At 41.0% G+C, this 16,855-nt stretch overlaps 1 protein-coding gene across 1 annotated transcript in view; it reads right to left on the bottom strand.

Moving 5' to 3' along the window:
* Positions 1–16,855, bottom strand: part of SDC2 (syndecan 2) — a 60,509-nt gene that overhangs the window by 8,423 nt on the left and 35,231 nt on the right. Inside the window, exon 2 of the mRNA XM_021543247.2 lies at positions 3,624–3,735. Coding sequence (XP_021398922.1) covers positions 3,624–3,735 — 112 coding nt within the window. The remainder of the gene's footprint in view (positions 1–3,623; positions 3,736–16,855) is intronic.

Genomic DNA, 16,855 nt, shown 5'->3' on the forward strand with positions numbered 1-16,855 from the left:
CCTGTCCCCGAGCCCCACACCCTGCTGCCACAGGACTCCCAAACTGTCTGCTGGCCTTGGAGTGCGGTGTCAGCCTCCCTGTTGCTCAAGAGCCAAAGCAGATCTACTCTTGTGTTTCTTGAAAAAGCTCCAACCCCAGCACAATTCTTCCCCCAGAACAGTCCCCAGTCACAATGTCAGAATACACACAGTTCATCCTGAGCCAATGTTCTCAACTCAAGTGGCTATTGACTGAGAAAGTTGGGGAAGAGAAGAAGGGGAAAAGTTTACTTGATTTTCTGATATATGAGTAATTTTAGAGAAGACATAAGAACAAGACAGAAAGTTTTTCAAAGAACTTGTAGATAAAGCTGACAGAGAGGGTATAATTCCTTCATGTAATGGGTAGTCATGCTGCTTAGCAGCTACTTTATCTCCAAGACCAAGGCTCTATTAAAATCTTTTATGCCAGATGAAAAAATAGCAATAGTCATAAAAGCATTTCAAGTTGTATATAGGCTGGAAAACTATTTCTACTTTTTATTATTATGTTACATAAAAGACCAATGCTAAAAAGAGTGATGACAGACTGAAGCATCTCCTCAGAAATGGAGACTACAAGAAGGAAACAATAAACTAATTAAATTACTATGGATATTGTACTGTTGATATAGGACAATCAGAAGGCAGGCATGGCTTCTCTGGAAATTGCTGACCCATGGATTCACATTCAACACATGGGCAAATGCACAACAGTAGCTGAATGTACACCAAAAAAAAAAAAAAAAAAAGAGACTATAGAAGGGAAAGAAAAAAAAAAACCAAAACAGAACACCATCACCTTTGCTACTCCCTACAAAAAGCCCTCAGCCAATTTCTAGTTTGAAATGTGTCATGCCTACACTGACATTTGTCCATGTTAATGCTGTTTGAAGACCTGCAAGGGCATTAATGGTGGTACTGACAATTCCTGTTTATCTCCATAGGCCTGGTGGCAGCTAACAATTTTCACAGCAAAGAAAGGAGTCAGCAATGTTGTCATCTTAGATCTGTTTGCTTGGACTATGCTTGCTACATAGCAAGAAAACCACTCTTGAGTGGGAAGACTCTTCCTGCTAGAAACATTACATTACATCACTGAGTATCAAGTAAAAGCCCTATATGACCATAATATGACAAACAATGATCAATGGTACATCTGCAGGACACTTTCTACAGAAAACAGAGAGCAGTAAGTATAGCTGGAGTAGGGTGGAAAGGATGCTACTTTGCTTTCCTGAACTAAAGGCTTTCTGCTGGGTTCAAAAATACTAGATCTGTGTATACTGTCACATGAGCTCTTTGCAGGAGCATCCAGCTTGTCTCAGTCTACAAGGACTCATTCCCTGTTTTCTTGTAGGAAGGAAATAGAGAAAGCAGAAGTGCACTCAGTCGTCCACCCATGGCTCAAGGCTGAGCACAGGAAAAGAAAGACAAAAGACAAGGTGTTACTGTTGGTTAAGTCTAGAGGTAGTTTCTGTCTTTTTGGCTTCACTTTTAATACAGAATCACAAAACTGTTAGGCTTGGAAAGGATCTCTGGAGATCGTCCAGTCCAACCCCTTTCCCAGGGCAGGGAATTACAAAGGAATGTGTCCATGTGGGATTTGAATGTCTCCAAGGAGGGACACTCTACAACCTCTCCGGGCAGCCTGTGCCAGAGCTCTGCTTTCTTCAGTGTCAAGAAGTTCTCCCTCCTGTTGAGGTGTTCTAGTTTATGGCCATTGCTCCTTGTCCTGTCACTGGGCACCACTGAAAAGAGTCTGGCACCATCCTCTTGGCACCTGCCTTTGAGGTATGAAAAGGGATCTCATCAACACCTATAGTTGATGAGATCCCTTCTCAGGTGCAGCCCCCCAGTCTCCTCAGATGCTCCAGACCCCTCATCATCTTTGTGCCCCTCCACTGACCCTCTCCAGTAGCTCCTTGTCTTTCTTGTACTGAGGAGTCCAGAACTGGACACAGCTCTCCAGACGTGGCTTCACTAGGGCCGAGCAGAGGGGCAGGATCACCTCCCTCGACCTGCTGGCCACACTTTTCCTGATGCACCCCAGGATACCACAGGGACACTACTGGTTCATGGCCAGCTTGTTGCCCCCCAAAACTCCTTGGTCCTTCTCTGCAGAGCTGGGTCAACCCCCAGTCTGTGCTGGTTCTTGCAGTTATTCTTACACTTCCTTTGTTGAATCCTGGGTTAGTAAGATCTGAAGCCAGTTCTAGTGTAGTCTTTTTCACTTCAAAAGCAGGTCTAAGTTTTGAGTCTTCCATATTAGAAACAACCAGACACCACAGAGGGCTGGAAAAAACTACACTAGATCATTCTTCATACAACTATTTATTGTCAACCTGTTTCCTTTTCTGAAGCTTACAAAGTCACCAGCATCTGAAGACATGACAGAATGGGATGCTGACTGAAAGCCCATTTTCTGGAGATCAGAATAGCCCTTAAACAGTCCTAGGAGCTGAATGAAATCATTGATTCACTAATATATTTCTTTCAAATGAAATATTAAATTTCTCCTCAAACAGGTCTACATCAAGGAGGTCCAATTAAGCCTCTGATCACCCTGGGATGTCAAATTACCCCAACAGAGGACTCCCAAAACACAGGACATCACCCAGGTGTGAATGATGATGGGCCTGCATTTGCCTGGCAACACAACCAGATGTCTGCAGAAAAGAAAAAAATCATCTGAAAAATCTCACGTGTGCCTTACAGGTAACACAGATAAAGTACCAGAAGAAGGGCTCATCCTTAGAAAGTACACAAATTATATATAAGCATCAAGACATAGTTAAAAAAAAAGTGGAATAAAAAACATGTAGGTAACACACTGGAAAAATAAATGGGATTTCCACAACAGCTCAGCAAATACAACAATAAGGAAATGTCTTTTCCAGAACTACCATAAAATCCTACATTTAGCTTTTAACATTTGGAGTCTCCAAGCAAGTCTAGAAGATACTCTTCAAAGAGACTTTTCTAAGAGAAATTATTAAGGAGGCTTAACTGACACTTTAAAAAAAAAAAATTGAGCTAACTACGTGTCTCCAATGAGTGTTTAAATCTGAAAACTCAGTATGTTGTATTTAAGAATTTCTTTATTCATTATATGGATGTAATTTCCTCAGAGAAAACTCAGTTTTTGCAGAATCTAGATTTCTAAAGTAAATGAACAACAAAAGAGGAATGGACACCATGTTTACATGAACCTGACTGCATAGAAGAGAAAACAAGAACATTGCTGCTATGTTTTCTTACAGAGTGCTAAATTAGTATAATGTCATGGGAGAACTAAGCCTTCTCTAATCCTTATTTCTAAACTCCAGGGAGATCTACACAGAAATCAGAGTGAATGGACAGAGCCAGCAGAGAGAAAATAAAGCAATGAAACAATGCAACTAAGGAATAAGAGAAAAGAGCAGAAAGTTAATACTTAAAACCCAGCCCACAGGGGTGCCCAGTGCTCTCTAAATAGCAGAGCCCCCACAATATTCACTGGAAGTATCACCTCCAGCTTATAAAGAAAAACTGCACAGATTTCCCTCAAATAATTGCATTACTTCTTACACTTTTAAAAATAAATTTGTGGCATGTTGTCTCACCTGAACCTGACCCAGAAGAATAATCATCATCATCAATTGGATAGACGCCTGATGCTTCTTCAACAGAGCTGTTGTCAAGGTATAAATCTTTATCAGAGGTCAAATCTGCTCTCTGGAAAACAGATAAGAGGGAATGGTTAAAAAGATACCAGTTCTCCAGCGCAGCAGTCTCTTCATCTTCAGTTCTATTTTCTATGTTGATGGTGGTGGCAAACTGAAGTTTGTACTTTCAGTTTATGCCACGCATTCATCTAAGTTGTTAAAGAAATTTGTAAAAAATTACAGCAGTGCAAAAAAAAAAATCCAAGGCTGCACAATGAAAACCACAATTCATCTCATTAAATGCATGAATGAATAAATAGGATTTGCAAATATACTCTGCAGAGCTTCTCTAACAAGAAGCAAATCCCAGGACTAAAGCCCTCTTTCAGGATCTCAAATATACAAATCTATAGACTGTCATATGAAGTCTGTTCATTTGATCTCAGATGAGAAGGAGCAAAAGCATGTATCAAAAACTATCTCAGAGTTTAATCAAGCCAATCCTCACTAAACACTCCAGTAGTAGTTAGAATGAACGACTACAAATGTCTCCCAAGACAGTGCTATTGATTAAGGATTATGACATTTCCAGCCAGATCAAACAGCATCATACTCCAATTCCTAAATGGACACATCTCTCCTAAAATTTAACTGCATCTTTAACTGCATCAACAGGCTAGAATTCTGGTTTCTTTTGACTATCACCACATTTCTACATCTGCAGGTATTTTCCTCACTAAAGAGAGATTCTTTTAAAATTAGCTCAGTCACCTTTTAAATTGACAATTCAAGCTTAGGAAGACTAAGAATTGTCTTCCTCCACTTCAGCTTGCCCTTTCTTAATAGAGAATAAACTTTCTTGGCAGAGCCAGGTTATCTTGGATGGCTGAGAAGGTACATGCCTCTATTACTCCTATTACTTTAACCAGCACTTCTGTCAACGCCTGTTTGTCATGAACTTTGAAGAAAATATGACAGTTACAAATGGAATTTCAAATAAAAACCCCTAAATAAAAAATGCTACGCCAAAATTCATCTATTCAGTATCACATATTGTCAATTCTGCTGCTCTGAGTCCCGAAGTTTTCCAATTTACTTATTACTGCATGGCATTGATTGCCTTTTATTCCACCCAACATTCACTGTAATTTTCCTAAAGGAGTACCAAACTGTGAAGGGGATAACTTCTGTATGCAAAGACTCCTATCTGACTTTACAAGGTAACTTTTTCCTCAGAGATCTAAAATTATTTTTGAAGACATTTGTGATTTCTTTTTACGATTTTTTTTCCGGCAACAGATTCCTGTCTAAAGCTTCTTCATAGCAAAACACTGCTCTTCAGTTTGATCTACAAACTGGATAATGAAAAGCAGAAAGGCCATCCTGAAAAGCTGCTTTTCTCTATGAAAAGCAGAAAGACCATCCTGATTATTAGTGTATTTCAGAGTAAAAGATCTTTGCATGGGGGGATACCTAACACTTCTTTGAACAGCTCTGAACTAAAGCAGTATTAGCCCTGTAGTTCTCCTCTGCAGAGGAAAAGAAAACTCATGTGATCCTTGGTCAAAGTCTACTCCTCTTATGGCCATTCTTACGTGGGGGATATATAGGGGGGAAAAAGCTTACAAAGACCTACTCTGATTCTTCTGCTGTTAGTTCACATGGTCTGCCTGGAACTGTCTTCAGTCCAAAGCAGAAATTCAAGATGATGTCTGGTCACTATCAAACAACTTAATTCCTTTAAAAGATGTCTCCAAGGGAAGTCATTAAGTACCTCAGTAAGTGCATAGGTGGTATTGTAATTAAGACACAGCTGAGACTGCTTCCGTATAGGAAAACAACTCCCTGTCACAGGACAAATATCCTGCTCTTGATCCAGCTGCCACAATGGACCAAGCCACTTCATCCTATTTTGCTTTCAGACACAATCATGATACAAAACAGACCACTCCTCAATATCAGACAGGAAAAAACAAAACTCTTTTAAAAGGACATGCAGGTGGTTGGCTGTGAGTATAGAAAAGGCATACAATATTCAAAAGGCACCAGAGCAGTGAATGTTACCCAGTGCTAAGCTGGGGGAAAAAAAATTAATATCTACATGCAGGAATTTCCCAACAATGGAAGTTGCTTTTGGTTAGAGGTGAGAAACAGCCTAAGTTTGCAAAAGGAAGGGAATGAAAATTAATCTTCATGAGAACAGAAGCATCATATAGCCATGCCCAGAATTTTTAGTGTTCAGTAAAAATATGAACTTATTAATAAATTTATTCCCTAGGCCGTTTCCAACTTCTGTCTGTATCAGAAGCAAACTGTATCAGGAGGACGCAAAAAACAAACACCCACTTCTCTCCTTCCCCACTCAAAACAACCACTCTACTTTCTTGCTCTTTCCAGCCTCACAGAACCCAGAAAAGACAGAAATTACTTGTGACAGTTCTTGTAACAACTCAGTTTCTGTAAGACAGATGAGCAGCGAACCCAACCCAGCCCAAGCTGCAAGTTCCTGGTCAGCCAAGCTCCCCCACCATCTTATTCACTCCCTTTCTTTCAATGAATTATGTCTCTTCAGCTGCCAAAAGCTTTCATTTCTCACTATGCCAAAATGTTCTCAGGATTTAAACCAGCTGAACACAGAGGAACAGAAATGCAAGAGAAGCCTGGGCAGCTCTCAGCAGGAATTTGAGCATCTGTTGTATTTTACTCTGAGGATGCAAAGAATACAATGTGAAACATTATTTAATATCTAGTACTGTGGATGGCACAACTCCATCAGAATGAGCAAACTATTGCCCACAGTCTTATAGAACCGGCACAGTATTTACTACAGGGAGAAATACATGCTCCAGTGAATTGCAAATGCATTCAGATCAGCCATCAAGCTCCACCTGGCTTTGCAGCCTCTCTGACCAGAGCCCCTTGCCTCAGCTCGGCCTGTTTCAGTATATATTATTCTTGTCTGGTGGAACTTGGGCAGGACACAAGCATCCTCTCAAATCAAAGGCAAAGGAAGCATGTTGTAGCTTAAAAATCTCCAACATCTGCACAGATAAATGCATTCAGTGCACTGTCTTTGCAAGCTAGCTAGACTCGGGGTAGAAGCACCCCCTCTACACCCCCAGCTTGCACCTTTTATCCCAGTTGCTCAGAAACACATAGATGCCTTGGACCACTTGGAATTAAAACTGCCTTAAGGCTCAGAATAAAAAGAAAAGCCCAACAGTTAACAAAAAACCCCACAACCATTAAAAAGAAGTCTGTGAAGATTAAGCCTAGAAAAATAATGAAAATAAAAGAATACTTTATGGTGTTTAAGTCAGTACCAAGCACTGAAGCCACGCTTTACAATACTACGTTAAACTATGTTAAAATAAACTTGATTTAGTGCTTGCTCTAGAAATGTTTTCTCACTTGTCAGCTGGGAATCCATGGGGGTCCATGGACTACTTCCAGGATGTTCACAAAAAACAAGTTGGAAAAACAAATCTGTTGTAAGTAGGCTTGGACACAGAAAGGTCTGTACCAGCATTTCAATATATTTAGGAGGAAAAATAAAAAAAGTTAGCAAATTCGAGTTTCATAAAACTATTTTTAGGTATTATGAAGACCAAATATTTCAATGACTATTTCCTGTCGCTAACAATTGAAATGAGAGCACTCATGTCACTTTTATGTAACAGCCTTATTTTCAGACCTATTAAAACGGCAGGAACACCAGGCAAGGATGTCTCTGTTATCAGCCCTTTAATCTGGCCCTGAAGCCACAAAACTGCTCATTACCTTTTGACAGAGATTGCATTCTCCTCTATCATTGTTATCCCACTTACATTTTTATTCCAAGAATATAATGCTGCGAAATCCTGTGACCTAAATACTTCGCATGCTACATGCCAATGATCACTGACTCCTGCCTGGTTATTGACTACGTTGGCATAAATCTAAATCTCATGGAAGCAGTGTAGATTAGCACCCATTAATAACTAGATAAAAGATATTTCCATACCAATAATATGTTGAATTTGAAATCTCACTGTCTTTATTTTACTATATTTTACATTTACAGTAATTCTTAATTTAATAAAATGGGATCATCCAGGACATATTAAAAAAACCCCAAAAAAACCAAAAACCAACAAATCCCAAAGCCCTCATTTTGACACTGAGAGAGGAAACAAAACAAAAAACCTCTTTTTCCTGTCTCATCATCTCATAAAAGACACAAATCACTCATCAAAATTACAATGACAAAAAATTGAAAACAATCAGTGACAATGGGAGGAATGGATAGCATATTTCATTTGAGAAAAGACAAAGTGTCTTGTTATAGCCAATCCCTTTTCCAGCGCTGCTATTACTGTCAGTCCTCCCATTCCATGGGGGTGGTTTAGTAGTAAAACATTAAAGACTTTATGCCATGTGGATGAAGCCAGGAAAGCTGATGTGAGCAGCAATGAAGGAGTAATGGCTATCGTGGCTGTTGAAACTCAGACACTGGAGCAATGAGTAGCTGACACGTGGAAGGCAACACTTCATTATTTACAGATGAACTCAAATTTTTGTTCTCTGGCTTTGGGTATAGGCATGGGACAGAGAATTTGAGGTTTGCAGCTGTGTTACTAATGATACTTTGCCTCCCTTTTTCCCCAGATGGAATTCTTTTCGATGTAACCCACTTAGTATGCAGAGAACCAGAGACTAATATTTTAAGAGTGATATTGTATTACAAATATCTAAGCCAGAAATCTCTGAAAACTTGCAAGCATTACAGCTGTTGATTAGGCAGAGTTCTTCCATGTAAGAAGGAGAAAGAAAACAGATTTTCTCTTCTATTAACACACAGTGCAGTTTCATATACACTTGTATAAAAGCATGCTCAGCTGGTGGGTCTGAGTTTGCTAAAGTGCTGTATTCTCCACATACACTATATGTTTGGAAAGCTAACGATGTGAATTCATTCATCTAAAGCCTGAGAGTCATTGCAGAGGTTCCCACTGAAGGCTGGAGAAAAGGCAGTTGTGTGAAGAAGCTGCATTTCCCTCTAGGCTTCATGCAAAAGGCACTATCATGTGCCACGCAACAGGATTTAGTCCTAACAGACCTCAGCACTGCTGACCTTGAAGCTGACAGGTGACTTCCTATCATTGTTTGCCAGTTCTTTACTTTCTTTCATCACACTAGGAAAGGTGAAACTGTCCCATTAAGAGTTTGTCCAGGAATGAGAGGCATGATTTTAAACAAAAAAAACCAACCAAACAAAAAACAAACAAACAAAAAAAACCCAAAAACCAACAACACCAAAAAAACACCAAAAAAACACCACCACCCCCCCCAAAAAAACCACCCAAAAAAACCCCACCCAAAAAAAAAACCACCAAAAAAAAGCCACCAAAAAAAACCACCCCAAAAAAAACCCCAAAAAACAAAAACAAAACAAAACAAAAAGAAGTACAAAACTTCAAAATCAGATTTCCACCTCAAAACACCATGTTTTCCCAGGAAACATGCCAACCAGAAGAGCATCCACTTTTCATTATATTACTGGTTCTCAGAGATGAGACTCTCCTGGCTCCTTCAGTCTGCAATTTCCTATGCTGTCTATATGTATCCATTACAAACATGTAATTTTGATGGAGCATTTTATGTTACAAGGTACATTTACCACTAATTGTTTTCATACAGATGTCTGCCTTTCCTTTCACTGATATGCCCTATGGTTGGCTACAGTAGAAAAGGAGAGAAGTAGTCCCCATTATTTCCTTCCAAGGTGATATTGCCCACTTCTAAGGACTCACAGGACAAAGTCTTCCCAGCAAACCCTGCCTCAGGGTTTGCCTCAGGGTTTGCACCGTGCCAACCACGGTGGAGTCTTCAGTGGAAGTACTGGTATCTATGGCTGTGGGATTTTCTGGGAAATAAGATGCTAATAATTGGTGACATCCTTTAAGCACAATACTCTAAGGACTCCCAACTCTTTTCCTTGGAGGAACCATCCTGCTTGCACAATGCTGATATTACTGCAGCAGGTACTGGGTGCAGGAGAGCTGCCCTGCACCACAGTCTGCATCACTGTGATCACAGCCAAAATAGCCTTTCTGTAACAACAGGCCCCAGATTGAATTTTTCAAGTTTGAGAGCAAGGATTTTATACAGAAGACAATACCTGTATTCTCATTTCCCCCAAATCATTCTGACAGTTACCATGCCCTAATTTTACATTGAAATGGCTTTAAACCCTTGACAATCCTTGTGCCTATCTGCATGCCCAGCATGAAACCTTGCAACGGGAACTGCCTGGATTTGCAAAAGTCAGCCCCTCCTCCACTGCTGCCTTTGGCCAATTAAATAACAAGCCTTGACTGCCCTGATTCATTCTGGAGAGCCTGTTTCCACAGGTAAGAGGACATTTGCTGTCCTTCCTCAGGTAGGAGTGGAAGAGCAAACTGGCTTTGTATGGGTGTCCCAACGGGTGCAGTGTTTGCCTCTAGCGATGGTGTTGGTGCCCGCAGTGGTGCTGTCATCCTGTACGGAGCAGAGCAGAGCCACTACTACGGCTGGAGCACCCGCCAGAAAGATTATTCACGCTCCTTGTACCTCATGCATAACTTCCTGATCCTGCACAAAACTATAGCTTTAGGCCTCCAATCTCTCATGACAGATAAAGAAAGGGTTTGACCGTTCGTGGCTGTTGAGGAAAGGCAGAAAGCCCAAAATAAACACAAGTACTGCAAACTGCTTCTACTACTGCTAGTGTTCAACAATAGAGAAGTCGACCAGAATAGCTGATTTACAGAGATTGCCTCTTGTCAGAGCCAAGAGTCTAAATATGCTGGCTTTAAGAATGCACACAATCTGTTATGCCAGACTAATTACCAAAACAAGAGGCGCATTTGACAGGGATGGCATTAATAAAACAACTCTTGCTGGTGTCAAGAATTTCAGCAGTCTATGTCATGGCTCACACTGAGAAAAACCACACCACATCCAAGGAGACACAAACAAGCCACGACCACGTCAACTACTGTTCACTTACAGCCATACGCTGAAGAAATTACAATGCTGCAGTTGATAGGTTTAAGTTCACACTCTTCATAAAGCCACAGAAACGCATGTGCCTGTTTTCTAAGTCATCTGTGTCTTTAAAAATATTCCCTAATGTGCAATTATATGCCGTATGGTACACTGTGTGGTAACAGAACTTCAAATGGTAACAGGAAATCTTGTTTAACTTCAAATATTTTTTTATTCCATTATAAAGACTCACAGATCTGTGCAGTGGGTCTTTGGTCCACTTACAGCTTTGGAGCTGAAGCTTGTCCTATCTTGAGGAAAAAGACAAATGCCCTCTAAAGTTCTGGACTGTGATGAATTCCAGTGGGAAAAGCCTCTCTTTCCATTTATTTTCACAGTGTCTGATTTCCAGCTGTGTATCATTTATCTGCTAGATGCACAACAACACCAAACTTTAGTGCTTACCCAGAAACTGTTTTGCCCATGGTGGGACAGAGGTTGCTGTATGAAGATGCAGGAGGAAGATGAACAAGAATAACAGCAAGACAAGGCAGAGTTTTCTGCCCTTACTTGAGTACCAACAGCACAATCTATGATGAAGGGCAGACCAAACTTCCTCCACAGTCAACACATCAATTACCCTACAGCCTGCCTAGGCTCAAGCTCATGAGTAGTATTAAAGGACTGCTAGCTGAGTGAGACCTTAGTTACACCACTCCTAAGATATATTCATCACCCACCCTGAGAAAGCTACCTGTATCTTCATTCAGTTATAATAACTTTCTGCAAAAACCAACCTTTACCTCTGTGGATCTTTGCCACCACTACAGTACACAGAAGAGCAGTTCTACACAACACAGGCTACAGGTTAGGGCCAAGAGACCTTCCTAATTCCATGACCACATAAAATTGACTCCAACTTCAAAATGGTTACTTAGAAGTTATAGAGGGGTTCACCAAATCTGGTGTCAACTGAGCCAAACAGTATACTGCTGTGCTGTTTATGTGAACCCCCCAGCTTGACGTTCTATAATTCCAAGCCATATGTTTTTTTCTTGTACATGAAACCCAGAAATGAACACTGCAGTTGTCTCCTTCACCTTGAAAACCTCAGGATTGCTTAACAGTCAATCAAAGTACACATGAATTCAGTTTCCCCCTGTAGAAGTTTAGTATCAAAGTTTCTCTGGGTATCCCCAAATTACAAGATTCAAAGCCCTACCAAGCTTTCATGCCACACCATCAATAGGTGCAAAGAACAGTTTCTTCTTCAAGTCTGCCTCTGATGTAGGCACAATACAACAGAAAAACTATTTTAAAAGGGCTACAGCTGGATCATCTTCCGAAGTGCTGCTCCAGACTGAAATATTAAAGGGCAATATACAGGCAAAACAGCATCAGAAGCCAGCAATGTGCATCACAGATTGATTAATCTCAATTAACACAGCAATTTCCTGCACATTTTCCAAGAAGCATCCATTGCTTTCCCTAAAAATAGGATCAAAATCACCATGCAAATTGTTGTCACAGCTCAAAATGCTAATCAGTTTTTTAAGGACATGTCAGCCCCTGTGCAGACAGGTTAAATTTAAGACACAGCTATGACTGAGAAGCTAAATGCACTCCTTTGAAAATGCTGAATGAAGAGGTCAGCCTTTCTTTGAATCACCAGTCACAAGCCTGACAGTAACAGGAGAAGCAGGTAGCTTTTGGTGTAGAGGTCGTAACTGCAAGCACCTGCCCTAGTCAGTACTTTTAAGTCTAATGCATACTGGCTCTTCCATGCACACCTCCTCTCTCCTTTCATGCTTTACTGATCCTTTTTGCTAATCAATCAGAAGAACTAACACCTAAATTTTCCTCCCTCCTCCTGAGAGTGTGGATGAGTGATTAAAGCTGCCAGGGTAACCTCTTTGGCATGCATGCCAACAACTCCCCACCTAATAGCCTTTCCTCTGCCTCACTGCCCTGGCCCACTGGTGATTACTGCAATCCCTTGAAGTGGTCAAATTGCAGGGCAGACCCCATGGAAACCTATTTGGAGTTGTTCTAGTTCATACCAAAAAATAATGTTTTTAATACAGATTGTTCTTTTTAAAGCTCTACAAAAGAAGCTGTAATCAATCGTAGCAGGAGCACTGCAAACTTCCACCAGGTTTCAGAAGCCCCATATTGATTTTTTTCCAGCCCATGGATTTCAGCAAAATACCCCATGTGAGGAACTGAGACACAACTAACACGTAACCACTTAAATTAAGATGTCTTTGTCATTGATATCAAGAATTAGCAATAAACAGTCTCAATCAGTTACATTCCTTCTGCATAAATAGGAAAGTTACATATAAAACAACTATTTTATTATGGTTACATTAATCAGCAATTAAATACTGCCAGCACATGTTATGCACAGCAGCTGAAGTTTGTCAGAGATGAGGAGGAATCAGACCTCACAGTTCAAGGAGTGAGCATTTCCAGTTCTGTAATGCATAATCTGTTTTTCAACAGGGCCTTACTCATTGAACAACAAGATCTGTGACTACCTCAGTGGACACTCCTGTTTGTCACCTGCAGCCACCAGCACTCCTGGTAACATACCACCAAAGCTGCCCACAAGCAGAAAAATGACAACTAGTAGATTTACAATTTGCTTGATCTTTCTAAAATTGTGTGCAGTTGTAGCAATTAGCTGCAGGAACTTCCCTCCCTCCTCCAAACACATGCAACCTATTTCAGAAGATAAACTCCACTAAATTAAGAGAAATCTTGGATTCTCTAGAATGGAGAGGAATACTGGTGGTAGCACATTTATATCCCAGGCTTGCCAGATTCTTACTGAAGGAAACTCGAGCTCAAATAAGCTCTAAGTATGCTTAAATTGAACACCTTTGTACCAGGTCTCTCAGGTTCACTGTAGTGAACCAGCTTCAGTAGACCGGGCACTCAACACAAGAACAATTAATCACTCTTTAAACAAATACACAAAACCACCCAAATCATCATATTTATATTACTTTGGGTGCTAGTAGAGAAGACACTCCACTCAAAAGTGGTACTGTATAATGATACAAAATGCAAACTGAACTGCAGAGCAATGTGAATTTTGTATTATCCAGAATATGATGAATATGCTGACTTCCTTCTCCAGTCCAGGAGAAGAATCACTTTATTTATTTAGGTAACTACTTCCAGTTTGTTCGGTGGTGGCTGGAAGCACAGAGGTAGAGGATTAGCTTGTCATAGGTCAAAAGCACTGGTAAATTCAAAACTTGGTTAAATTAGGCCACAGTCTCTGCTGCCAGATGGATAAATGGTATCAGTGCTACTCTTTCCACTGGTATAGGCTTCTCAGACACTAACAGCAAACACAGACAGCATTGAGACACCAGATACATCCGTGTGAGATACCACTTTGTATTCCACAGCCCTAAACAGAAAGACAACAAAGATGATTTTATTGTTATTTCCAGGTGTCAACTCATCTCACTGGTTTCCAAGATTAAATTGTTGGATTCAACATTCTGATCCCATCTTACTTAACTGAATTTTTGCTACAAAGGCTTGGTTTTCTTATTCTCTTTGATAGGTACAAAGATAAGAAATGAGTTTACTTCACATGGGATAAAACACCATTCTAATAACTTCCACTATAAAAGCTGTTGAGTGAAATCAGAGATAGGTTAGCTTGTAAAAGCTATGTGGCTTCAGAAGCAGTCTTCTGTCTGGTATGGTGCCCTTCAGGCACGACTCCCCTCCTTCCATCATGAGTGGGAAGGAACCGGTACAGCACCAACACAAGCCCACCTGGCTCCTGTGGAGTTGCATTATTTGTATGTTTTATTATCCCTGTATTATGTATTGGTTTATTCCTTTGTACCCCCATGTACAACTTGGTTTGTCCCCAGTTTTCCCGCCTTGTCCTCCCTTCCCGCCTCTCCAGTGGCTGTCCATCACCCTGGAAGAGGCGCAGCCTTTCCCTTTACCCCTCCCGGGTGCCTTGTCTATCACTCGGTGCTCCTTCCCATCCATCCAGAAGCTTCTACTCAGGGCACCGGGTGATTGGGCGAGGACCTGGGACTCCCCCCATATCTTTCCCCCATTAGACTCCATCATATCCCCCCATCCCGGAGCCACCCCCTATCCCTATCCCCATTGGTCGTTGGATACCCCTCCCTTACAGTTTATAAGCCAGTGCAAGCACCTTGTGCTTGTTCCTGTTGGCTGGCATCGTTCTAGGACATTTGGCCCCGTTGGGCTACAATAAACTCGGACTTAGCCCCCAGCAGGATCCGCTCTTCATTTACCACCGCGAGGCTTGCTAGCGCTGCTCGGGACCCACAAAGGCACTCTCCAAACCCCAGCTGGGAGCGGCGGAGGGTGCCTCCATCGCCCGCCCTCGCCCCAGGACGAGAGCTAGCCGGGGCGGAGGAAAAGGGAACCGGGGTGGGAGCGCGGCAGGCTCCCCAGCCAGAGACAGCAGACAGGTTGTGCTGGGGGGGACACACCATCCTGCCAGTAATGCCTGACAAATTCCTAGCCAGCTGGGGCTGAGGCAGGAAGAAAGGATTTTCTCTCCTACCCTCCCTCTGTCTTTGACATTCCTGCCCAGCATCAGACTGGACAAGGGAACCATGGGGACAAGCTTCTGAAGACATACACAGACCAGAGCTGTGTTCAGAAACTAGATGGATATACTGAGCAGAACCACTAAAAGAGAATTTTGCCTGTATAGTTAGGAATTTCTCCCCACACGGTTGCCTTATATCAACTGAACAGCGAGACAAACCAAGGCAGAGCCTTGGTGAGGCAGTCTTACTGCACTTCCACACTGCAACAATTAACAAGCATTCTTATTCCCGAGAAGAACCAGCAAATGTGTCTGCTCTTAAAAATCCCCACAAATGTATATGGACATGGAGAGCATCAGGCTGAAACTGCACTGTAAAAGGTACACTAAAATAAAAGGTCTACTTCACAAGCAGTGGAAGGGCTGACACTGGATTTCCTACATAGGTTCTCTTTCCTGTTTCTTTCCTTTGTGTTACTGCCTCCCTATGATTTGTGCACATGGCAGAACATGGATTAAAAAACTCTAAAGATAGAATTTCTCCAAACTACAGTTTCATCTGGAATTACATAAGGGACCATTTTCAAACAGCACGTAATTTTTTTTTGTTTAAAGTATGGTTAAGAAAGATGTTGATTTAATTGAAGTTTTATTGACAACAATCTCTCCAGTTCTCATAGGAACTACTTTTAATAGAACTGAAATAAGCTTCATATCGATTACCTTCAGCTGATGTTTAAAAAATAATGCTATAAAAAATGAGCACCAAAAGAATTAATACATTCGTAATGAAGGTAATGATAAATTACACTGTATTTGACAAATCTACTTCCCTTGATTCAATGGAAAGTAAGCCAAGTAAGTTGTTTGACAGCATTTTTAACAGTCATAGATCTGACTGAAGAGTAAAATACAACAAAGGCTCTTTAACGGTATTAAGTATCTTCTAACAAAGAAGAATTCTATCTTTCTTTCCAGCATTCTTACTTTAAATCAGAGTTCTGCTGGAGGCAACAAAGATTTCTGTATTTCTATAGCCAAATCTCAAATCTTCATATATCTGTCCCAGCACCATCAATACAAGGTTAGCACCACTCTACAATCTTCACTGCCTTATCAACTGTCTACAGCTTTTAAAAATCTATAGGCCTACAAAACCTCCGGGAGCTGGTACATATTGAGGATTTCACAGCATTATTGACCTGGGCAGCCTCTTTATCCTCAGTAAGTTATTTTAAGCAACTTTCTGCCAGCAAGCAAGTCTCTTTGTTAGGCTTTGTCTGTACAATTGCTAAAGCACTGCTTACAATACAGCACAGAACAGGGAGCAACTAAGCAGAAACCAGAATGAGGTCTGTCAAATTCTCTTTTTATTTCTTTTTTTTCCTCTCCTTTCCTGTTATGCTTCTAATACCCTACAGATCACTGCCCTGCTGCCAAGAATTCTTCCATACACCTGAGCCACATCCTAAAGGGGGCAATGTGAATGCACAACAGACAAGACAGACTGAATTCATGTGCTTTTGGGACCATGCTAACTTGCACACTTTCTTTTGCCTTGTTTGTATACACATACATACATACATACATACATACATATATATATATATACACACAT

The sequence above is a fragment of the Lonchura striata genome, chromosome 1 (assembly GCF_046129695.1).
Source record: "Lonchura striata isolate bLonStr1 chromosome 1, bLonStr1.mat, whole genome shotgun sequence".
Lineage (NCBI taxonomy): Eukaryota > Metazoa > Chordata > Aves > Passeriformes > Estrildidae > Lonchura > Lonchura striata.